The sequence below is a fragment of the Lynx canadensis genome, chromosome B3 (genome assembly GCF_007474595.2).
Source record: "Lynx canadensis isolate LIC74 chromosome B3, mLynCan4.pri.v2, whole genome shotgun sequence".
NCBI classification, from domain to species: domain Eukaryota; kingdom Metazoa; phylum Chordata; class Mammalia; order Carnivora; family Felidae; genus Lynx; species Lynx canadensis.
Window position 1 is genome coordinate 2,818,973 of NC_044308.2, and position 25,594 is coordinate 2,844,566.

The window sequence follows — 25,594 nt, forward strand, 5'->3', positions numbered from 1 at the left end:
ACGTTCTGGAGAGAACACGAAGGGTGTGGCCGGGCGATCGCTTTATAAGGAGGTTGGCCATGGAGTCACTCAGCCATCTCAGTGGAAGCCAGGGCTAGAGACAAGATGGCACCACCAGAGACACTGCCAGTTTGGGCCAGAGGAACATAGTTGGGACCCGGTTAAGGAAAGCTTTAGAAACTACAGATTCTACAGGATGGGATAAAGCCATTCAGCTGCCAACATGTTTCATCCTTCAGGAAGAGGGAAGAATGACCTGGATTCAGAGCTCACCAAGGCTGTCGGTCCCACTGCACACAGGGTCAAGGCTGTTCGCTCCTCACTTTCAGAGGGTGGGGCCCCCCTCTCAATTCCTGTGGGCCCGCCTGCCCCTGCCTAGTGCGTCACGGGCAGGACCACTCCAAAGAGTCACGTGGGGGAGGCTGCTGTCTAGGGCCACGGGGGCAATGCCATTGTCCTGGTGGGTCTGGAGGGTGAGTATCCAGCCAAAGAAGATTATCCTCAAGCGTTAAGATCTGATGGAATTGACCCTGATGGATTTCGGTCTTGACTGGGACCCATCACCCCTTTCTTTTTCCAGTTTCTTCCTTCCTTCCTTCCTTCCTTCCTTCCTTCCTTCCTTCCTTCCTTCCTTCCTTCCTTTCCTTTTTCTTTTCTTTTCTTTTCTTTTCCTTTTTCTTTCTTCTTTCTTTCTTTCCCTCCCTCCCTCCCTCCTTTCCTCCTTCCTTCCTTCCTTCCTTCCTTCCTTCCTTCCTTCCTTCCTTCCTTCCTTCCTTCCTGCTTGTCCCACCCCCATAGTTCAGAGGCCATAACTTGTCTGCTTTCACAGCTTCATAGCAGGAGAGGGATTCTCTCTCAGGACGACTCACTTCTCACCCATGCCTGGCGTATGCGGCATTTAGTGAGACTCTGGACTTGAACTGAGGACAGAATGGGTTAAGACTTCTAGGGATATTGGGATGGGATGGGTGTACTTTGCACGCGACAAGGACATGGATTTGGGGGCGGGGACCAGAAGGCGGAATGTTATGGACCAAACTGTGTCCCCTCAAAATGTATATGTTGAAGCTCTAACCCCCAATGTGACAGGTGCTATAGGGAGGTATTAAAGGTTTAATGGAGACGTAAGGGTGGGGCCTTAATCTCTTGGGAATATCGTCTTTATAAGAAGAGGAAGAGGCCCCAGAAATCTCTCTCTCTCTCTCTCTCTCTCTCTCTGTCTCTCTCTCTCCAGAGAAGAGGTCACATGAGGACACAGTGAGAAGGTGACTGTCTAAGCCGGAAAGAGAGGTCTCACCGAAACCAACTCTGACAGAACTCGATCTTGGATTTCCAGCGTCCAGAATTGTGAGAAGATAAACTTCTGCTCTTGAAGGCACCCAGCGCGTGGTATTCTGTTTCGGCAGCCGTAGCAGGCTAATAAGGTTCCTACACATTTCTTTAGAATTGTTTTCCCGAATATTTTTTTATTTATACTGTTGTTCCAGGTGGTATTGGGGGAGGGTTGTGAGACTTTTGTGCCCTTATTACTAATGTCCCTCTGCTCCTTTTCTTGGAGGCTGCTTGTCAGCCTGGGAGCTTATTCCTGCACAGCTGCATTCAAAGAACCCGACTGTGATTTGCCTTTGTATCAGAAGACACAGACACTCCAGCTCTAATCTTGGAGGTCAGGCACCTACATTCGTTTTAGAGATCAATCAGACCACCCGCCCCCCCAAATCGAAAATAATGCGTTAGAAGGAAAGTGATGATTCCGGTACCCTGAAAACACTAGATTCGTCCAGCTTTACCTGGCCCCCCGGTCCAACGACCCACTGGCCGCACGGGTGACTGGAGCATGGCCTTCCTCCCAGAGGCCTGTCTTTGGGAGCGCAGGCCCTCGGAGACGTCACCTGCGTGGCTCCGTTGGCTCTGGTGTGCACGCACGTCACTTGGCGACTGCGGAATCCTTCCCCACAAGACACAGAGCACTCCGACCAGGCACCTGTGAGCCACCTGGGAACAAAAACTACGGCAGCTTACGAAGGACAGGGATGTCAGACACCACAGGGAGTGTCTCGAAAAGAAAAAAAACCAATGCTAACACTGTGACCGTTTGGGGGCCATACACTTCTCTGGGGGGATGGACAGCACCACAGAGAACTCCCAGCTCTATTCCCAGCTTTTCTTTTATTCAGGGGAGCAACCGGAATTAGGAGGTGGAAACGAGGAACACAGGGGTGGGGTAGGGCCGTCTCCAAGTATACAAGAGCACTTGTATGGCTCCAGAGAGTAGAGCTAGGGCAAAATGAGGTGGAAATTAAAAAAAAAAAAAAAAAGTGGGTTTCAATTCATTGAAACCAAAGGGAAGAAAATATTTTCAAAGCACCGATGTGCTGTTTGCTCTGAGAGATTTACATGTTATCCCTATTCTTGGAGGGAAGAAACCAACGTCCAAAGGGGTAGATAACTTGGTCGTGGTCACAGAAAACTACATGCCAATGGAGCTGGGAATGGATTCTAGGTTTATCTGACCCTAAAGTTCACACTTTAATGACACAGGACACTTGGAACGGGACGTGTCTGAGATGGAGTGCTGTGTCACTAAATATGTTGAAGTTTAGCTGGTTTACCGCAGAGCACGGGTTCCTAACCTGAGCCCTGTGGCTCTCCAAGGGACCACGGGCCTGGATGGGCAAAGAATTAGATCTTCACTGTCACTGAGATATAATTTGAGTCCTCCTTCAGCTATAAGAATTTCAGCTGCAAAATACAGTAGTTTTAGCGATACCTGCGTGATTTTGTTACCGATGGAAACCACAGATATTTTTACGTGACATTACAATTGTAGCAGGCATCTCAAAATACCATGTATATTCATCACCGCTGCAAAACTAATGTACCACCAGATCTTACCATTTAGTGTATTAATGGAGAAGCAAACCTATTATTGTATCATAATTTTTAAATATTTTAGTACTGTATTTCAGCATAATTGGTTTCCTTTGTGATCAAATATATTCTGTTTTACAGATTTAAAACCCTTGCTCGGGGCGCGTGGGTGTCTCAGTGGGTTAAACATCCAACTTGGACTCAGGTTACCATCCCATAGTTCGTGAGTTCAAGCCCTGCATCGGGCTCTGTGCTGACAGCATGGAGCCTGGAACCCGCTTCAGATTCTGTGTCCCTTTCCTCTCTACCCTTCCCCCACTCATGCTCTGTCTCTCAAAAATAAACACATGTTCAAAAATCTTAAAGAAACAAACAAACAAAACCCCTCGCTCTGAGAAGGGAGCCACAGGCTTCGCCAGGCAACCCAGAGGCATCCACGGCACAGAAAGACAAAGGACCCTCGACGTGAAGGGCCCCAGAGTGGGGTGACTTCTGTCTGTCTCTTGTAGGTGTGAAAGCGTATGACTGTGTACTCTAGGGATGCGCAAAAGCTTGAGAACATTTCATAAATGAGGCTGCTGACAAATTTCTGTTCACGTTGTAAGAATCAAGGGGTGACACAACCCAGCCCCCGCGCCTTCCTGCGGCATCAGATGGCTGTTTCCTGAGGGAGCGATGACTCAGCCAAGAGACCTTCCAATGACGGGCACCGGGAGACACGTCGGCCAGGGGGCCTCCAACAGCCATGGCCCTCTGAGAACGTCCTCCCGGTGTGACCTGCCCCCCCACCTCCTCCAAGGCCCAGGTCAGCGGATCCGGCGTGGGCATTCGCACAAGGGCAACAGACTCTCTAACGTTAGCACCGCCTCCGTTTTCTCCTCAGTAAAATGAGGTTGGTAATAGTATCTGCCACATAGTTGTACTCAATAAATGCTACTGTTATTATTATTATTATTATTTTGTTTTCCTGGAGACTTTGGTGCTCTTCTCAGTTCTCTGCTAGGGACTATGTGATTCAATGAAATCATTCATTCACTTCACACATACCTGTGGAGGGTGCATAATGGGGCGGACGTTGTGCTAAGCGCTGGGATAAAGTGTCCCGCAAACAGCTGTGGATTTACTGTAGGGCAGACAGTCTAGCGGGACAATGAGACGGACTGTGGGAAGAGCGATAAAGACAGATGATAAAGAAGTAGGAGACCCAAGCAGCACGGGGCCCTGGCTGTGCTCGGAGGGGAAGGTCAGGGACGGTCTCCCTGAAAATAGACGAACGGAAACGTCTAAGTGCAAAGAGAGGGAACATCGTTCTAGGTAGCGGGAGCGGCATGTGCAAAGACTCTGAGTCAGGAGAATGGCGCATCTGAGAGCCAGGAAAATGGCATGGAGTGGAGGTCAGATAACCAGGCCGGATGAGACCAGCAGTGACACAGAGTGGCAGCCCGAGACCCAAGCATGGAGGGGCTTCTGTTCTTGGCCTCACGCCATCAGTCAGGCAGCAACTGTGTGTGTTAGACACTATTTTAAAAGATGTTAATGTCTGTTTACTTTTGAGAGAGAGAGACAGAGACAGAGGCAGACAGACTGCGAGCAGGGACAGGGCAGAGAGAGGGAGGGAGACACAGAATCCGAAGCAGGCTCCAGGCTCCCAGCTGTCAGCACAGAGCCCGACGTGGGGCTTAAACCCATGAACCACAAGATCGTGACCTGAGCTGAAGTCGGAGGCTTAACCGGCTGAGCCCGCAGGTGCCCCACGTAAAGGACTATTTTAGACGCAAGGTGAAAAAATGCATAAGACAGACATGACCCAGCGCTAGGGACTTCGGCGTCTGCCCTAAGAATGACGAGAAGTGTTTGAAGGGTTTTAAACAAAGGAGCATCACGGTGCATTTGTGTTTTCAAGACGATTCTGCTTACAGTGGGAAGAGCCCTCTGGCGGGGGGGGGACAAGAATCAGGAGGCTCCTGGAGCAGTCCACGTGAGGGGCATTGATGGCATGAGCTCCCGCACGAACCGTGGAAACGGACAAGAACAGATGCAGGTGGGAGAAAGCAGGGGGCCTGGGACACAGTCACTGAATCCAGAAGCCTAGTGGCGGAACGGGCTTGGTGGAGATCAGCAGTTGGATTTTGGACGTTCAAAAACTGCTGATTTCTGTCATCCGTTACACAGAAAGGTCATTAGTGGTCTTCACCACCAGGGTGGAATCTAAGGATGGGCACTCTGAACAGGACCTCCACGCGATCTCCGAGGCTCGACCCGCAGAACCAGCTCCACTGAGGACGAGGTAGCACTGTGGGTGCAAGGGAGCAGACCAGAGCAGCGATCAAGGGCAAAGGCTCCGAACACAGATTACCTTCTCCGTTTGAACTCTGGCCTTTGCAGCTGTGTGGCCTTGGGGCAACCTTCCCGCCTACAAAACAGGAAACTAACGAGGCGCCTGCGAAATGAGCCACACGAAGCACTTAGCGGAATGCCTGGTGCCGAGTACCAGCTAAACGCATCTCCGCGATCGCGGCGGTAAATCAAATTAGCGAGCCTTCGAACACAAGCAAAAAGCTGGTACCGGTAAGAGCGATGCCACCTACCTCGAGGGGCAGTCCCGGATGTTACAGGGCTGAAACCCAGCCAGCGGCTTCTGGAGGTGATGGCAAAGGGCCTCACTCACTTCCTGCCCGTTGGCCGTCACACACCGGGGTCTCCGAACTCGGGCTCCCAAGTGCCCGCAGCTGGCGGAACAATGTGTCCAGTTACCGAGCTCCCAAAAAGGCTCTGCAGAAAGGAAATGACATGTCACGACAGCCCGGAATGAGATATGATGATGAGGCTGGAGGGGACGCGGCCGAAGACCAGCAGGGGCTGCCGGTCTGGTTCTTTGAGGAGCACAGAGAGAGTAAACCCATCACACAGCGCATTTCATTTTCCCTCCACTGACTTATTGTAATAACTGGTGGGAGCGGTGGCCGGCGAGGGCCCCTTGGGCCACAGGCTGGAAGAGAGGCTATTGGAGACCAGCTGGACCTGCCAGAAGCATCCCAGAGAGAGGGACGAGGTGTTCTGGGCAGCGGGCTGCCTCTTCGGCATTCTCCAAGCAGAGCCAAGAGGACAGGAGGGGGGAGGTCTCCAGGGGTTTTGCTCTCACCAGTTCTGTGTCTCAAAAGTAGATCAGGCAGAGAAATGAAAGTCCATTTAGCGGGACCTTGGATTGAGCAGTAAGGTTAGAAATGCACTTCGTTCCATTCTTACTTTTCCATGAATTCTTAATCTAAACCTCAGCTTACTCCTGGAACTGCATGAATAATTTGTCACGGAGACATCTGGAAAGGTAAAAATGGGAGTTCCCTTTAGCAAAGTTGAGGCTGACCACCTCCAGGAATTGTGGCTTATTAATTTCAGTCCTCATTCCAAACGGCCTTTCCCTTCCCTTTGGACGCTCGGTAAAAAGATGAGGTACAATACGATGATGAAAGATGTGTGTGCGACCACAGAAGGTGCCAGATTTTCCTGTCACAATCACAAGTAATTGATGGCTACCAGCTGTGTCCACAGACTCCCTCACAGAGCAGAGCGATTTCTGTAACTTATTGTTTTCCAGATTTTCCTGCTGATTTTTGAATTTTTGTCTTAAGTTGCATATGGCATCATTGGCAAAACAGAACAGGACATATTTTTAGTTGGGCCTCCAGGATTACAGTTATTTAAAACAGTTTTTTAAAAATAGCTGGGTTTATGGAGAACCTCCCAGGTGACGAGTATGGAATTAGATACTTGGCCATCAATTTTTCACTTATCCTTGTGGCCATCTTGTGAATTAGATCGGTTTTATTTGCCAAAGTGGGGAAAAAAGCCAAGTGACTTTGCACAAGGTCCTTCCTCCAGAAGGAACAACCAGAAGGAAGGACCTCCACGTGTGTCTGACCCCACATCTAACTCTTTCTACTATGTCATACTTCACAAACACACCTTGGCACTTCAAGGCAGGACACGTGCATTTCTTTAAAAACGTGGGTTTTTGTTTTTGTGGGTTTTTTTTTTTTTTTTTTTTGCATTGAGGTGTAATTCACATACAATAAAATGTTCGGAAATCAGGTGTGCTGTTTTATGAGTTTTCCCAATTGTATGTACATTTGTAACTGCGATCCAAAACAAGGCATAACACGCTTCATCACCCAAAAAGTTTCCTCTTAATTTAATCAGTGTTAATGATTAATTAGGTTATTTTAATCAATTATTTTAATCTGAATTATTTTCATCAATTCCCCTCCCCCACCAGGCAATTACTAATTCATCTCCATCAGTATTCATTATTAGTGTCCCTGTTCTGGGACTTCATGCATGCAGTCTTTTGCATTTGGCTTCTTTTGCTTAGCATAACATTTCTGAGATTCACTCGTATTGATGTGCACATCAGTAGTCCCTTCTCTTTTATTGCTAAATAATATTCCAGTGTCTGAATATACCATGCTTTGTTTATCCATTCTCCTTGTGATGGTCATTATGAAGGGAAGGCTGCTATGAGCATTCTTGGCCACATTTTTTTGTGACCATGTCTTCACGTTTCTTGCATAAATATCTGTGAGCGGAATTGCTGGGTCAAAGGTAGGTGTGTGGTTAGCTTTATCAGAAACCACCAACACGGTTTTCCAGAGGGGCCGTACCAGATTACGTACTAACCACCAATGTATAAGAGTTTCGGCAGCTTCACATCCTTGCCAAAATCTGGCACTGTCGGTGTTTTTGTTTTCACTCTTCCAGTAGTGGTTTTAATTGTCATTTCCTTGTGTTTCCATGCCACTGTGTATCTTCTTTTGTGAACCGTCTGTGCAAGTGTTTTGCCCATTGTCTCTTTTGGGGGATGGGAGGGTTCATGATTATCTTGTAGGAGTTCCTTATATATTTTAGATAGGAATTCCTCATCAGACAGACGTGCTGCCAATCTTTCTTCCCAATCTATGACTTATCCATATTCTTAATGGTGTCCTTGATGACCAGATTTTAATAATCTTGATGAGGTTCCAATTGATCATTGTTTTTTGGTTTACGGTTAATGATTTTGGATACAAGAGCATTTGAAAAGATCACATTCACTCTCATGTAAGACTTCTCAATAGCTTCGTGTGTTTTAGGAATAAGCTCTAGAATTTTTTTTAATTGAAGTATAATTAACACAGTGTTACAGTAGTTTCAGGTGTACAATCTAGTGATTCAACAGTTCTGTACATTATTCAGTGCTCATCAAGATAAATGTACTCAATCTTCATCACCTATTTCACCCATCTCCTCACTCATCTCCCCTCTGGCCACCATCAGTTAGTTTTCTGTATTTAAGAGTGGTTTTTTAATCTCTTTTTTCCTTTGTTTATGTTTCTTAAATTCTATATGCGAGTGAGATCATATGGTTTTGTCTTTCTCTGACTTATTTCCCTTAGCGTTATACCCTCTAGCTCCATCCATGTTGTTGCAAGTGGTGAGATTTTGTGGTTTTTTTTTTTTTTATGGCTAATACTCCATTGTGTATATATACACCAAATCTTCTTTATCCATTCATCTACCGATGGACACTTGGATTGCTTCCCTATCTTGGCTATTGTTAAATAACGCTGCTATAAACACAGAGGTGCATATACCTTTTCAAATTAGTGTTTTCATTTTCTTTGGCTAAATACCCAATAGTGGAATTACTGGGCCATCTGGTAGTTCTATTTTTAAGCTTTTGAGAAACCTCCATAGTGTTTTCCACAGCAGCTGCACCAATTTACCAATATTCACACCAATGGTGCCCAAGGGTTCCATTTTCTCCACATCCTTGCCAACACTTGATGTTTTCTTGTCTTTTTGATTCTAGCTGTTCTGACAGGTGTGAGGTGGTATCTCATCATGGTTTTGATTTGCATTTCCCTAATAATGAGTGATGTTGAACATCTTCTCATGTGTCTGTTGGCCATTTGTATGTCTTCCTTGGAAAAATGTCTGTTCAGGTCCTCTGCCCATTTTAGGCAGACTATAGGTTATTTTGATGTTGAGCTGCCTACGTTCTTCATGTATTTTGCATATTACCCCTTATCAGGTATGTCTCCTGTTCAGTAGGCTGTCTTTTGTTTTGGTGATTGTTTCCTTCCCTGTGCAGAAGCTTTTTCTCTTGATGTAGTTCAATTTGTTTATTTTTGCTTTGGTTTCCCTTTTCTGAGAATACATATCTAGGAAAATGTTTTTATGACCAATGTCACAGATATTACTACCTGTGCTCTCTTCTAGGATTTTTATCGTTTCAGGTCTCACATTTAGATCTTTAATCCATTTTGAGTTTATTTTTGTATATGCTGTTTACATATACAGCATGTATATGTATATGTATATGTATATGTATATGTATATGTATATGTATATGTATACGTATATATAGTCCGGTTTCATTCTTTGTGTGTAAGGTACTGGCACATAAACAGACATCAGGATCAAAGGAGGACAGAATATACAATGAGGAAAAGATAGTCTCTTCAACAAATGGTGCTGGGAAAACAGGAATAAATTCTAGTCTTTACCTTGACCTTCAAAGCCCTGAATGATTTGGTCCTCAGCAACCTTCCAACTTCGTTTCATCCACCCTTTCCTCTCCCCCCCACCTGTGTCCCCATCATGTGAGTTTTCGTTGTGTTTCTTTTCTTTTTAAAGTTTTTTTTAATGTTTATTTATTTTTTGAGAGAGAAAAGAGCACGAGTTAGGGAGGGGCAGAGAGAGAGGGAGACAGAATCCGAAGCAGGCTCCAGGCTCTGAGCTGTCAGCACAGAGCCTAACGCGGGGCTTGAACTCACGAACAGCGAGATCATGACCTGATCTTATGTGTGTGTTTCCTTGTTCGTCATCTGCCTCCCTGACTAGAGCGCCAACTCCATGGGGAGCTCTTCTGTCCTGTTCACCACCAGGACAGGGCACGTTATATATTAGGTGCTCAACCAGTCTTCGTTAAATTAATAAATGAGTCTCTTTGAAACGCTGAAGTAGGGATCCACCGAAGGGCTGGCATATTCCAGTTGGTGAATACGTGGATGTGTATTTGTGTATGTGCGTGTAGGTATGTGTCCGTAGCAGGTGGTCAAACGAGACAGGCGCCATTGGTGAAGCCAATGTTGAAATATTCCAAAGGCTTCAACTGTCCCAGTGGTTTCAGACTCATGATATCCAATTTTTAAAGTAATTGATTCAAGGGAGTTCCTTAGGCTCATGTGCCCTTCTGCATGGAACCCCATCTGCCTTTGCACCTCCCGTGTCTCTGCCTGGAATGCTGTCCTTTCTCTTCCCAGGACATGCCCTGAGGCCTGCGTGAGGACTTGGTTGTCTCCTCCAGAGAGAGTTAGGGCCCCTTCCTCAGTGCTGCCAGTGGACCTGGCCATCCTTCTATTAGAGCACTTGTCACACCGCTTCAGAACACCTGTTCACGTGACTGCCTCCCTCTTCAAACTGTGAGCTTCCCAGGGGCTAGGTCCTCTCTTTTCCCCAGCCTGGCAAGAGCTTCCCGGGGGAAGAGTCCTCTCTTTCCCCTAGCGCTGGGCAGACACTTGCAGAATGCTGTAGACTGAATGTGTGTTTCTCCCCCAAACTCAGATGACAAACCCTAACATCCAATGTGATGGTCATAGGAGAGGGGGCCCACGGGAGGGGACGGGGTCGTGAGGGAGGAGCCCCCATGATTGGGACTAGAGCCCTTATAAAAAAGACCCCAGGGAGCTTATTCACTCCTCCTGCCATGGGAGGACACAGTGAAAAGATGGCTGTGAACCAGGAAGTCCTCACCAGACATCAGATCTGCGGGTGCCCTGATCTTGGACTTCCCAGCCTCCAGAACTGTAAGAAATAGATGTCTGTTGCTTATGAGCCACCCGCTCTGTGGTTTTTGTTATAGCAGCTCAAACAGACTAAGACAAATGTTGCATAAATGGATAATAGTGCATTTCCTAATGGTAGTAGTATTCCTAAAAGACGAGAAGAATATATAAATACTCCTGGAGAATGATGTCATAAATAACATGAGTAACATGAGCTGGCCTGTTTGATGGGTGGCCCAGCACTATTCTCTTCTTCCAGGCCCTTCCTGCATCCGAGAAGGTGGGAGCCTGGGAACTACATTCTTAGAATCCCTATGTACAGTTATTCTTTGGGATACTTTCTGCAAAGGAGAGGCACTCGTTCAAGATTTAAAAGGGTGAAATGATGCAGCCAGTACTGTTCCTGTAGAAACTAAAGCATGAAGTATAACAGGAGCTTCTCTGTGTCCTTCTGTGATTTACCCATTTTTGAGCTACAAGACTCTGCGATCATCAGTACTGGTCTTCTGTGCTTTTGGATTTTCTGACTTTCTTAACCCTACCTCTCTCTCTTGGCCTCCTGAAGAGTTTTGCAAGCTTGGAATACTGAGATCAGGTTCTCCTGACCGAACACCGATGCCTAACAAAGTTAGTAAGTCTAGGGAAGAATTTATAAAAAGAGAAGATTGAAGGAATCATTTCCAGAATTCCTAGCAAATCTCCCCTCTGTGAATATTTTACCAAGTTGGCCATCGTTTAGAAACTGGAAAACCAACACCTGTTTTATCACAAATAATGATGCACATTTGGGACATGAGCCCCGCGGGCTTCCTCGGGAGCGATTTCTTTTTCAAAACTGTTTCGATATGGAAGGAACAAGTTGAGCTACAGAAGCCTGAGGGCAAGGGAAAAGCCGGCCAAGTGCCTAGGAATAATTTTACTTATCAAGAAGGGCAAGATACGGAGCATCCTGTAGCTAAATCCTTTTCCTCGCACATGCCTCTCGAATGGCAAATCCTTAAGAAGTCAAAATCTCCGACCTGAAGGTAGGGCTTCTCCCGTTGGGTCACTGCTGCTGGTTTCTGTGTCAGATGCCTGGAGCCTAGGCTTTTTCTGGTCCTTGGGAAATCCACGTTTACTGTCCAACCGTCTTTGTTCTGAAAGAGAGAAAGAAGGAGCACTTGTTTACCAGTTAAACATTATCTACCTCTTACTCCAGCTTGGGTGTTCTTAAAGAAGACAGCCGCTAGGAAGTCAGCTCCTGCCGATGAAATCTTCTGTCCCGGATGCTCTGGCCCACACAGATCTGGGGGTTCTGTGGGGGTGTGTGGGGTGCTATCGGTGTTCAGTTAGAACAGCTGTGCTAAAACGTGGTGTCTGCATGTTTTCAGGGTTTATAGCCTAAGACGATGGAAAAAATGGAGTCCCCCTAATGCCGAAAGGAACTGGAAGAAGCATCTAAGAACAGCAAAACCCCTCCTCTTGAGGGACACCTCAGCAGCAGGAGAATGGGTGATGTTTTATAGGGGACTTCACATGGGGGAGATGGCCTTTCTGAAAGGCAGTGAAACTCGAGCATGAGGGCAGGGTGGCGGAGGGACGCCATGTATTGGCAATGTAAGATGTTCTCGATTCCTCAGCCAAGTCATGAGCTGCTCGGCAGGAGGAACCCCTAAGGGAAGAGGTGTGCAGGGCAGAGCTGAGGCAGCCATGCAGGTTCAGGAGTGGAGAGGAGCAGAAGTGAGGGATAAGGCTGGCGCTTCTCAGAGCATGGGGAAGGCATTCAGCAATCAGACAGGCTTGGTCAAGCCCATCAGTTGAGAATCTTCCATTCCAAGATCTTAGAAGACTACAGAGGTCTTTGGGAAGGGCCACGGGGAGGTACACCAGTGCCTTCCTGATCAGCACAGCCAGTCCAAGAGGGGTAGTATGAAGAATGCTCAAAGAGAAGGCTATAGGGGCGCCTGGGTGGCTCAGTCAGTTAAGCGTCCGACTTCAGCTAAGGCCATGATCTCATGGTCCATGAGTTTGAGACCCACGTCGGGCTCTGTGATGACAGTTCAGAACGTGGAAGCAGGTTCTCTGTCTCCATCTGCCCCTCCCCTGCTTGAATTCTATGCCTCTCAAAAATAAATAAATATTAGGAAATCTAAAAAAAAAATAAAAGAGAAGGATATATATTTGGGCTTTAGGAAAACTTTCTGTGAGTTTCTTGGGTCTCCTCATGTATGTACCAGGATTAAAAATGACTGCCGCCCCCCCCAAAAAAAAGAAAGAAAAAAAAATAAAAATGACTGCCCCAACCCTGTGCTACTGTGTCAGAGGAGTGAGTGAACATCCAAGTGCTTCGTGCCCGACAGTGGTTCCAATCCCCACATGGGCACCTCCCACCTATTATGACCCTGGACTCCTCGAACTGCCAACAAGAAAAACCATGGAGAAGGTTCTTTCCCATCATCCTCTTGGTTCAGCAGTGGAACCTATGGTAATCTCATACCACGTCCACCAATGACTCAATTCCATTCATTTATGAAACACGTATTTAGCACTTACTAAACCTGTGGTAGGTGCTGGAGCTACAGATAGGATTATCAAATGATCCCTAAAGTCCGTCTGACTGACTTCTGTGAGCAACTCTCACTTGGTTCCAGACCCTGGCAGGAGAGAGGAGTATTATTTGTTGAGTCCTAAAACCTCAACAGTTTAAATTTTTTTATTTTTATTTTATTTATTTATTTATTTATTTATTTATTTATTTATGTATTTATGTATTTATGTATTTATTTGTTTATTTATTTTTGAGACAGAGAGAGACAGAGTATGAACAGGGGAGGGTCAGAGAGAGAGGGAGACACAGAATCCGAAGCAAGCTCCAGGCCCTGAGCTGTCGGCACGGAGCCTGACGTGGGGCTCGAACCCACGGACGGCGAGATCGTGACCTGAGCCGAAGTCGGACGCTTCACTGACTGAGCCACCCAGGGTCCCCTAAATGTTTATTTATTTTTGAGGGACAGAGTGTGAGCAGAGGAGGGGAAGAGAGAGAGAGGGAGACGCAGAATCTGAAGCAGGCTCCAGGCTCTGAGCTGTCAGCACAGAGCCCGGCACGGAGCTCGGACCCACGAACCGTGAGACCATGACCTGAGCTCGAGTCGGTGCTAAACCAATGGAGCTACCCAGGCGCCCCGGATCTCAACAATTTAAAGCCCATTTTGGTGACAAGAATTCGTTGAACTCCAAATATATATTTTTAATTTATTTATTTAAACTCAAATTAGATGACATACAGTGTAGTATTTGTTTCGGGAGAAGAACCCAGTGACTCCTCGCTTCCATCCAACACCCAGTGCTCCTCCCAACAAGTGCCCTCCTCAATGCCCATCCCCCATCTAGCCCATCCCCCACCCACATCCTCTTCAGCAGCCCTCCGTTTGTTCTCTGTCTTTAAAGGTCTCTTATGGTTTGCCTCCCCCTCTGTCTGTATCTTATTTTTCCTTCCCTTACTCGGGGATCAAAAAGAATGAAATCTTGCCATTTGCAACAACGTGTATTATGCTGAGCGAAATAAGTCGGTCAGAGAAAGACAAATACCACGATTCAACTCCCATGTGGAATTTGAGAAACAAAAGAGATGAACGCAGGGGAAGGGAATGAACTCCAGATATCATCCCCGATTGTCATCCTGTGTTGACGGGCGCGTTGTGATGAGCATCTCCAAATTACAACATGCACCCAATGGTAAGGTGTCTTAAGACTCAAGTGATCCGTATTTACTGAGAACCTACTGTGCGCCCCCAGACTATATTATATCCTCAGGGCTGCAAAGATAAGATATCAGACATGGTCTCTATCATGAAAGGACCTGCAATTTAATTGAGGAAACGTAAATAAAAGAGGAAACAGTTGGAGAGCAACGTATGTTAGGACTTAATCAGATACCAAACAGTAAGACCAGACAAAAGAGGTCAAATGAAATCAGAGTCACACAGGAGACAGGAATCCCTGTGTAAGTGACAGAAGTTGGCCCTGCATCTATCCAGTGAGAAAGGCAGTGACGGACACCTCTTCCTGGGAGAGCAGCGCTCCCGGAAGCTGTACTTCCAGGGAAACCACGCGTGGGTGGGGGGTTCCATCGGATCATGGCGCAGGAAACCACACCGACTAGAACAGACCTCGCTGCTGGCCTGGAAGGGGGTCGGGTCAGCAGATGAGCAAATACACAGGCAGAACACGAAGGGTCTGGATTCTGGGCAGAAAACTGTGTGCCACGGAAGTAGCAGCAGGAAAGTGACAGCCTTCTAAGAGAAGAACTGGTAAGACAAAGTGCCAGATGCAGTGCGCAGTGTGTGAGCGGGCAGAGGCAAGGCAGGGTTACAACCACTTAACGTCCATCCCGTTTATTCCGCGACTCCAGGACGGAAGAAACCGGGCCCTGCTCTGTATGTATGACAGGAAGCACTTGAACCAGAAGCACCCGACACTTACCCAGCAGGTGGAGTGTAGATGCTGCCGTAGCTTTTCCTAGAGCATTGGTGGCTGTGCAGACATAGGTTCCTTCATTTTCAAGGGAAACGTTCTGCAACAACAGGGATCCATTGAAAAGCAAGGAAATATTGTCACTCAGAGGTCCTCCTCTCTTCAACCAAGTTATATTAGGCTGAGGGACACCTTTGGAATAAAAACAAATATGACAAAAAGCAAATTCCTTTAAGAATAGGGCCACAGAACCACAGGACAGATACTGTTAGCATTCTGACCGCACGGCAGCAAACGGGCTGAATTACATAAAGTATGAGAGATGACTATTTATTTCTAGGTCTGGAGCTCCTCCACGGCAGGGAGGGGGTCCTGTTAAAGCAAAGGGCTTTGGGCTACTGTGTACCTGACTGGCTTATGGATGCGACTCAATGGGAGCCAAAGAGGGCAGGATTGCTCTGTATCAGGAAAGGAAAGAAATGTGACGGTGAGTGGGGTGGTGGGAGAAGAGGGGTTGGTGGAGCTGGAGGTAGAGACAGAGACATTCCCAGAGGTGGGTTAACACAGAGGAGTCTCCGGAAAACAAAAATACTAATGTGAATCTTTAAGTTGTTTGCTGCACGCAGCCAACAAAATGCTCCTCCTTTAGAAAAAAAATATGAAATCTTTAGGGAGGGGCGCCTGGGTGGCTCAGTCGGTTAAGCGTCCGACTTCAGCTCATGATCTCACGGTTCATGGGATCGAGCCCCGCGTCAGGCTCTGTGCTGACGGCTCAGAGCGTGGAGCCTGCTTTGGATTCTGTGTCTCCTTCTCTCTCTGCCCCTCCCCTGCTCATATGTGTGTGTGTGTGTGTGTGTGTGTGTGTGTGTGTGTGCGCGCGCGCTCTCTCTCTCTCTCTCTGTCAAAAATAAATAAACATTTAAAAAAAAATTAAAAAAAAAAGAAAAGGTAATCTGTACAACTGTTTCTTGAAATCTCTAAGGCACATTTATGGCCTAACACACAATCATTTTTTTTTTGGCAAATGTTTTATGCATACTTGAAAAGAAAGTATGCTATTTCTTTTTAGGGTGTAAAGTTCAAATATTTACAAGAATGAAATTTTATTATCTTCTTTTAGTATGTGTCCTTATTAACCTGCTTCTCCTTGAGAGCTCATGTCCAGAAAAAGCGTTCCCATCTACTATGTTTACCACATTTTTTATGTTTTCCCCATTTTTGTTGCTATGTATTCTATCTTATCCAGCACATGACAGTTCATGTTGCCTCCACTTTACTGTGGATTTTACTTTTTTTTTTAAAATGGATGTCTTTTTATCCTTTTTTAAGGTCTTAAATCCTATCTTGTCTGATTTTACTATTATGACTCTTGGTTATTTTGTTTTCTTCTACCTAATATACTTTTGTCCAATTTTTACAACTTTCTGTACAATTCTATTCCAGCAATGTCTCGTGTAATTGTATATCATTAGGTTTTATTTGGAAACCCAATCTAAGAGTCTTTGCAGCATTAACCCTATTACCAATTTATTGTGATTACACATATGTTTAGGTTTACATTGTCATTGTTCTAGACCTTCTGATTTTATGGGCCTTTGACTTTTGCTTATCCTTTCTTTGTTCCCTTTTGTCTTGTAAAGTGGAAACTAAATGCTGTGTTTAAAGTTCTAATAATGTTACAATTTACTTAAAAAAAAAAAAAAACTAGTTGGCATTAATTTGACCAGATCTTTCAACATTACAATCACATTGATCCTTGAATCTCATAATCCCCCTTTCTGGGAATTAATGCTATCAACATACCTGCATAAAAAATGCTGTATTTATGCAGTTATATAAAAGCAAAAGATTGGAAACAAGTCACGTACCCAACAGGGACCCATTAACTAACTTGTAGTACATCAGTGTAATGAAATATTGATATATGCAAAATTACCAAAAGAACAAAAAACAGTCAACCAATAATATACCCAGCAAAAAATGTCCTTTGGAAATGAAAGAAAAATAAAGACTTTTCCAGACAAGTGAAAGTCGAGTGAGTTCATCATCATCAGACCTGCCTCATAAAAAATGCTGGAGAGTTCTGCCAGTTGAAATGAAAGGACACAAAACAAAAACACAAAAGCATATGAAAGTATAAACTCACCAGAAAAGCTAAATATATACACAAATATAGAACACTCTAATACTGTAATGGGTCTGTATAAATCACTCTTAACTCCAATATAAAAGTTAAAAGACAAAAAGAATGGTATAAGAAGGTGGTCTAGTTTCATTCTTCTGCATGTTGCTGTCCAGTTCTCCCAGCACCATTTGTTAAAGAGATGTCTTTTTTCCATTGGACATTCTTTCCTGCTTTGTCAAAGATTAGCTGGCCATACTTTTGTGGGTCCAATTCTGGAGTCTCTGTTCTATTCCATTGGTCTCTGTGTCTGTTTTTGTGCCAATACCATGCTGTCTTGATGATGACAGCTTTGTAGTAGAGGCTAAAGTCTGGGATTGTGATGCCTCCCGCTTTGGTCTTCTTCTTCAAAATTACTTTGGCTATTTGGGGCCTTTTGTGGTTCCATATGAATTTTAGGATTGCTTGTTCTAGCTTCGAGAAGAATGCTGGTGCAATTTTGATTGGGGTTGCATTGAATGTGTAGATAGCTTTGGGTAGTATTGACATTTTGACAATATTTATTCTTCCAATCCATGAGCACAGAATGTTTTTCCATTTCTTTGTATCTTCTTCAATTTCCTTCATAAGCTTTCTATAGTTTTCAGCATACAGATCTTTTACATCTTTGGTTAGGTTTATTCCTAGGTATTTTATGCTTCTTGGTGCAATTGTGAATGGGATCAGTTTCTTAATTTGTCTTTCTGTTGCTTCATTATTAGTGTATAGGAATGCAACTGATTTCTGTACATTGATTTTGTATTCTGCGGCCATGCTGAATTCATGTACCAGTTCTAGCAGACTTTTGGTGGAGTCTATCGGGTTTTCCATGTATAATATCATGTCATCTGCAAAAAGTGAAAGCTTGACTTCATCTTTGCCAATTTTGATGACTTTGATTTCCTTTTGTTGTCTGATTGCTGATGCTAGCACTTCCAACACTATGTTAAACAACAGCGGTGAGAGTGGACATCCCTGTCGTGTTCCTGATCTCAGAGGGAAAGCTCTCAGTTTTTCCCCATTGAGGATGATATTAGCTGTGGGCTTTTAATAAATGGCTTTTATGATGTTTAAGCATGTTCCTTCTATCCCGACTTTCTCGAGGGTTTTTATTAAGAAAGGATGCTGAATTTTGTCAAATGCTTTTTCTGTATTAATAGACAGGATCATATGGTTCTTATCTTTTCTTTTATTAATGTGATGTCTCACACTGATTGATTTGTGAATATTGAACCAGCCCTGCAGCCCAGGAATGAATCCCACTTGATCATGGTGAATAATTATTATTTTTTTTTAATTTTTTTTTAACATTTTATTTATTTTTGAGACAGAGAGAGACAGAGCATGAACGGGGGAGGGGCAGAGAGAGAGGGAGACGCAGAATCGGAAGTAGGCTCCAGGCTCTGAGCCATCAGCCCAGAGCCCGATGCGGGGCTCAAACTCACGGACCGTGAGATCGTGACCTGAGCCGAAGTCAGATGCTCAACCGACTGAGCCACCGAGGCGCCCCTGAATAATTATTTTTATATGCTGTTGAATGTATTAGGTGAACATAAGAATATAATAAAGATGTACTTATTCTGTGATACTCTGGGATATTTTAAATAAATAGATTATTAAAAGCAAAAGAAATAAAAGACAAAAAGAAGTAAGACTTCGAATATGAAAATTTGTTAAGAATACTCAATGTAGGGGCGCCTGGGTGGCTCAGTTGGTTAAGCAGCCGACTTCGGCTCAGGTCATGATCTCGCAGTCCGTGGGTTCGAGCCCCGCATCGGGCTCTGTGCTGACAGCTTGGAGCCTGGAGCCTGTTTCAGATTCTGTGTCCCCCTCTCTCTGACCCTCCCCCATTCATGCTCTGTCTCTCTCTGTCTCGAAAATAAACGTTAAAAAAATTTTTTTTAAAAAGAATACTCAATGTAAAAACATGTAAAGTGTGACATCAGTAACATAAAGTAGGAAGACAGAGAGGTAAAAGTGTAGAGTTTTTTGTATTAGATTGAAGTTACATTGTTATCACCTTAAAATAATCAATTGTAACTATTAGATATTTTATGTAACCCCTCATAGTAATCACACACCAAATATACCTTTAGTAGATACACAAAAGAAAAAGAAAAGAAAAATGAAAGCAAAGCATGCCAGTATTAATAAATCAGCAAATCATAAAGGAAGTTGGACATAGAGGAAAAGAGAGACAAAAGAACCACAAATAAGACAGAAAAACAATGAACAAAATGGCAATTCTAAGTCCTTACCTATCAATAATTACTTTAAATGTAAATGGATTAAACTCTTCAACCAAAAGGCACAGTGGCTGAATTGATTTAAAGAGAAGCTCTAACCATATGCTGCCTGAAAGAGACTCTCTTTAGAATTACAGATACACATTGACTGAAAGTGAAGGAATGGAAAAAGATATTCCATGTAAATGGTAACCAAATGAGAGCAGGGTGTCTGTACTTATATTAGACAACATTAAGTCAAAAACTGCTATAAGATACAAAGGTCAGTATATATTGATAACAGGGTCAATTCATCAGGAAGCTATAATAACTATAAATATTTATGCATCCAATATCAGAGCACCTAAATATACAAGGCAAACATTGACAGATCTGTAAAGAGAAATAGATAGCAATACAGTAATACTGGAGGACTTCAATATCCCACTTTCAACAATGGATAGGATTTCCAGACAGAAAATTAACAAGGAAACAGTAGACTTAAACTACACTATTAACCAAATGGACCTATCAGAAAGACACAGAATATTCCACCCAACAATAGCAGAATATACATTCTTCTCAAGTGTACATGAAACATTCTTCAAGACAGATCACATGTTAGGCCAGAATACAAGTCTTAACAAATTTAAGAAGACTGAAACCACACCAAGTATCTTTTTTAACCACACTGGAAAAAAACTAGGAATTGGTACCAGAAGGAAAATTGGAAAATTCAAACATGTAGAAATTAACCCAGATGCTCTTGAGCAACCATTGTCAAAGAAGAAATCAAAAGGGAAATTAGAAAATACCTAATATGAAAGAAAATAAACATAGGACCTAACAAAATCTGTGGGATGCAAGAAAAGCAGTAGTAGGAAGGAAGTTTATAGCAATAAATGCCTGCGTTACAAAAGAAGAAAGATCTGGGGCACCTGGGTGGCTCAGTCGGTTAAGCATCCGACTTAAGCTCAGGTCGTGATCTCGCTGTTTTTGAGTTCAAGCCCCATGTTGGACTCTGCGCTGACAGCTCAGAGCCTGGAGCCTCCTTTGGATTCTGTCTCCCTCTCTTTCTACCCCTCCCCTGTTTGCGCGTGCTCTCTCTCAATAATAAATAAACATTAAAAAATTTTTAAAAAGAAGAAATATTTCAAACAACCTAACTTTATCTTTCAAGGACCTAGAAAAAGAACAACAAACTAAACCCAACATTAGCAGAAGGAAGATTAAAAAACACAGGGGCGCCTGGGTGGCGCAGTCGGTTAAGTGTCCGACTTCAGCCAGGTCACGATCTCGCGGTCTGTGAGTTCGAGCCCCGCGTCAGGCTCTGGGCTGATGGCTCGGAGCCTGGAGCCTGTTTCCGATTCTGTGTCTCCCTCTCTCTCTGCCCCTCCCCCGTTCATGCTCTGTCTCTCTCTGTCCCAGAAATGAATAAACGTTGAAAAAAAAAAAATTAAAAAAAAAAAAAAAAAAAAAGAAAAAACACAGGCATTGGAGCACAAGTAGGCAAAATAAGGCATAGAAAACCAATAGAAAATATTAACAAAAATAAGAGTTGTTTTTGAAAAAAGAAAGTAAGCTGACAAACCCTTATCCATCATCCTTACTAAAAATAATAAAAGGGTTCAAATAAGTAAGATAAAAAATGAAAAAGGAGACATGAAAACTGATGACATAGAAACCAAAAGGATCACAAATTATTCATAATTTGAATAATTATACACCAAACCTAGAGGAAATGATACATTCATAGAAACATACAAACTACCAAGACTGAATCATGAAGAAACAGACTACTTCAACAGGTGTGAATAATGTATAAGGAAACTGAATCAGTAATCTGAGGCCTCCCAACAAACAAAAGTCCAAGACCAGATGGCTTCACTGATGAATTATACCAAACCGTTAAAGAAGATTTAACACAATCCTTCCAAATTCTTCTGAAACATTTAAGAGGAAGAAATACTCCTTTTTTAATGTTTATTTTTTATTTTTTAGTGGGGTAGAAAGAGAGGGGGACAAAGGATCTGAAGTAGGCTCTGCGCTGACAGCAGAGAACCCAATGCAGGGCTCAAACTCACAAACTGTGAGATCACGACCTGAGCCGAAGGTGGACACTCAACCAATTGAGTCACCCAGGTGCCCCTAGGAAGAAACACTTCTAAACTCATTTTATGAGGCCAACATTGCCCTGATACCAAAGGCAGACAAAACCACTACAAGAAAAGAAAACTACAGGCCAACATTCCTGATGAACACAGATGTAAAAATCTTCAAAAAAATACCAGCAAACTGAATTCAATAACACATTAAAAGGATCTTATAACATACATGCAAATTAATTAATGTGATACAGATCGTATGAACAGAATGAAGGATAAAAAACACATAATCATCTCAATAAATGCAGAAAAAGTATTCAGCAAAATCTAACACTCTTTTCATGGTAAAAAACCTCAACAAGTTAGATATTGCAGGAACTTACTTCAACATAATAAAATCCATATATGATAAGCTCATAGCTTATCACCCTTATCATATTCAATGATGAAAAAGTGAAAGCTTTTCCTCTAAGATCAGAAAGAAAAACAAATATGCCCACTCTTGAAACCTATATTCAAAATGGTTCTGGGAGTCCTACTCAGAGTACTTAGGCAAGAAGAAGAAATTAAAGGCATTGGGTCGGAAGAAAGTAAAATTATTTCTGCTTTCAGATGACATAATCTTTTATGTAAAAAATCCTAAAGACTACACACACATACACACACACACACACACACACACACACACCCCAAATAAACAAAATCAGTAAGGTTGAAGGGTACAAAATTAACATACAAAAATCAGTTGCATTTCTGTATACTAACAATGAAATATCTAAAAAGGAAATGAAGAAAGTAATCTCATTTATAATAGCATCAGAAAGAATACAAACTTAGAAATAAACTTAACATAGAAGGCGGAAGATGTACACAGAGATAAGTACAAAGCATCCATGCAAATAAGTAAAGAAGATACAAATAAATGGAAAGGCATCCCATTTTCATGGACAGGAAGACTTAATATTTAAAATGTCCATACTACACAAAGCAATCTACAGGTTCGATGCTATACCCATCAAAATTCCAATGGCATTTTTTTTTTTTTACAGAAATAGAGAAAACAATCCTAAAATTCATATGGAACCAATGAAGGCACCAAAGAGCCAAAACAATATTAAGAGAAAAAGAACAAAGCTAAAGGTATCACACTTCCTGATTTCAAAATATATCACAAAGCTATAGCAATCAAAACAGAACGGTACTGGCATTAAAAACAGGGACATAGTGGGGTGCCTGGGTGGCTCAGTCGGTTAAGCATCTGACTTCAGCTCAGGTCACGATCTCACGGTCCGTGAGTTCGAGCCCCGTGTCGGGCTCTGGGCTGATGGCTCAGAGCCTGGAACCTGCTTCCGATTCTGTGTCTCCCTCTCTCTCTGCCCCTCCCCCGTTTGTGCTCTGTCTCTCTCTGTCTCAAAAATAAACGTTAAAAAAAATAAAAAAAAAAAAACAGGGACATAGGGGTGCCTGAGGTGGCTCAGACAGTTGAGCATCTGACTTTGGCTCAGGTCATGATCTCACAGTACGTGGATTTGAGCCCCACATTGGGCTTTGCATGGCAGCAAAGAGCCTGCTTCAGATTCTGTCTCTCTCTTTTTCTGTCCCTCCCTCACCTACCCTCTCTCTCTCTCAAAAATAAATAAACATTAAAATTTTTTAAAAAACTAACAGGCACATAGACCAATGTAACAGAATAAAGAGCCCAGAATTAGACCCATGCAAATATGGCCAACTGATCACAAAAAAGGAGTATACAAGTTCAGTTTTGGAGGTGACGGATATGTGGATTACCTTGACTGGGATGATGGTTAATGGGTGTATGCATGTATCCAACCTCATCAAATTGTGTATATTAGGCATACACAATTTTTTGTATCTCAATCATACTTCAATAACACTTTTTAAAAAAATGTTCTCAACTGAAAACTGCAAGGTGTAGAATGCTGTGTTGAATAGGCTTTTACATAAAAAAGAGGAAAAAATAAGTCTTCGTGCTTGCATAGAGAATCTTTGCAAAGAGACAGAAGAATCTAACACAAGTTGATACCCTGGCACAGATGCAAAGGGAGCAGGAACAGAGGTGAGAGCCAAGACTTTTCATCATATGATGTCTGCTGAATGCCTCACCTACCTTCAAATTTTAAAAAGTTGAAAAAACTCAAACCATATCTCCTAGATCTCCAATTTTCCTTCTAGGATGAGAAAATGTGAAGTTTTCCTTCCTCTTCATCCTTTCTTCTGATAGAATATAGGATTGAAATTCTGAGCATTTTACATTTTTATTTTTCATCATATATCTTCTTTAAATTTTTTTTGAGATTTGCCATCTATTTTTTAAAAATTTTTAACGTTTATTTATATTTGAGAGAGAGGGACACAGAACATCAATATGGGGGAGGGGCAGAGAGGGACGGAGACAGAATCCGAAGCAAGCTCCAGGCTCTGAGCTGTCAGCACAGAGCCTGGCGTGGGGCTCAAACTCACGAACTACGAGATCATGACCAGAGCTGAAGTCGGACGCTTAACTGACTGAGCCACCCAGGCGCCCCATAGATTTGCAATCTATTTTTAAGTCACTAAAATAAATTCTTAAATTCTATATTTAAGTTGTTTCAATGTTTATTATGACTCCCTTAATATTGCAATGTCTCCATGATCATAATTAAGCTTCATGTCTTGCTTGACAGGGCAGGCTTTTGGGAGTATTTTTCCCACAAAGGTAGGAAGGTCAGTGGGTAGGACAGATTATGAATCCTGGAGTGTGTAGGAACGTCTTCTCTTCTCCTCACTAAGAAACAGCTCAGCTGGCCACAGAACTGGAGTGCCGTAATGCGATTTCCTCCACACTGCTCATGCCGGCCCTTGTCACGTGGGGCTTTCATAGTTTGAAGAAGTCCTAGGCAGGCCTATTTTTTTATTCCCTTTTAGGTAATCTGTTGTCATTATTTCTTTTTTTCTTTTTGGATTCCTGCAGGATTCTGTGATCTAAAATTTTCAAAAAATTTGCCAGGATACGATCAAGAGATAGTATTACTTGCTCGTCAGTTCTGCCTGGAACACTCTGAGCATTTAATCTACAAACTATAGTCACTGCTTCCATTCAGTAAAACTTTTTTTTCTCCCCTCCCTTCCTTCCTTCTCCTCCTTTTCTCTCTCTATCCCCCTCTCTCTCTCTCTCATCTATCCATCATCTATCATCTACCTATCATCTGTCTATCATCTCTGAATCTATCAATTATCTATCTATCTATCTATCTATCTATCATCTATGAATCTATCAATTATCTATACATCTATCTATCACCTATGAATCTGTCAATTATCTATTTATCTATCATCTATGTATCTATCAATCATATATCTATCTCTCTCCATCCAACCATCCATCCAACCACCCATCTACCTATCTATCTACCTATCCATCCATCTATCCATCCAGCTGTCTGTCTATCTTTAAGTCTTAAATTCTGTGTCTACTCCTTTTCCTTCTCTTGCTCAGGAACACCAATCATGTGATTATTAGTCTTTCTCTTCCATGCCCATTGCCCTAGGTATCATTGTTTTTAGCTCTCTGTTCTTTTTCTCTGCATTTTGCAAGAAATTCTGAGCTTGCCTCAGAATTTTCCTCATTTTATTTGGAGCATTTTATTTTCTGCTTCTAATGTTGGCTTTATTTGTGATTGGCTTTTAACATTCTTTCCAGCATGATTTTTATTTCTGCCTCTCTTTTAGTGGCTTTACCCCCAGCTTTACTGAGATATGATTGACACAGAACATTGTGTATGTTTAAGGTGTGCAACACATTGGTTTGATGCACCTGTAGATTGCGAAATGACTACCACCATCCCGTTCATTACCCAACACCTGCATCATGTCACAGAGTTACCATTTCTTTTTTGAGGTAAGCACATCTAAGATCTACTCTCTCAACAACTTTCAGTTAAATAAACTAACAAATTA

The 25,594-nt window shown here is 43.1% G+C and overlaps 1 protein-coding gene across 1 annotated transcript in view; it reads right to left on the bottom strand.

Annotated features, from left to right (window-relative positions):
- ADAMTSL3 (ADAMTS like 3) overlaps positions 1-25,594 on the bottom strand; it is a 351,345-nt gene that overhangs the window by 10,490 nt on the left and 315,261 nt on the right. The window contains exons 23-26 of the mRNA XM_032593550.1: positions 15,156-15,338; positions 11,714-11,830; positions 5,460-5,643; positions 1,791-1,995 (exon numbers count right to left, since the gene is read on the bottom strand). Of these exons, the coding sequence (XP_032449441.1) occupies positions 1,791-1,995; positions 5,460-5,643; positions 11,714-11,830; positions 15,156-15,338 (689 nt within the window). The remainder of the gene's footprint in view (positions 1-1,790; positions 1,996-5,459; positions 5,644-11,713; positions 11,831-15,155; positions 15,339-25,594) is intronic.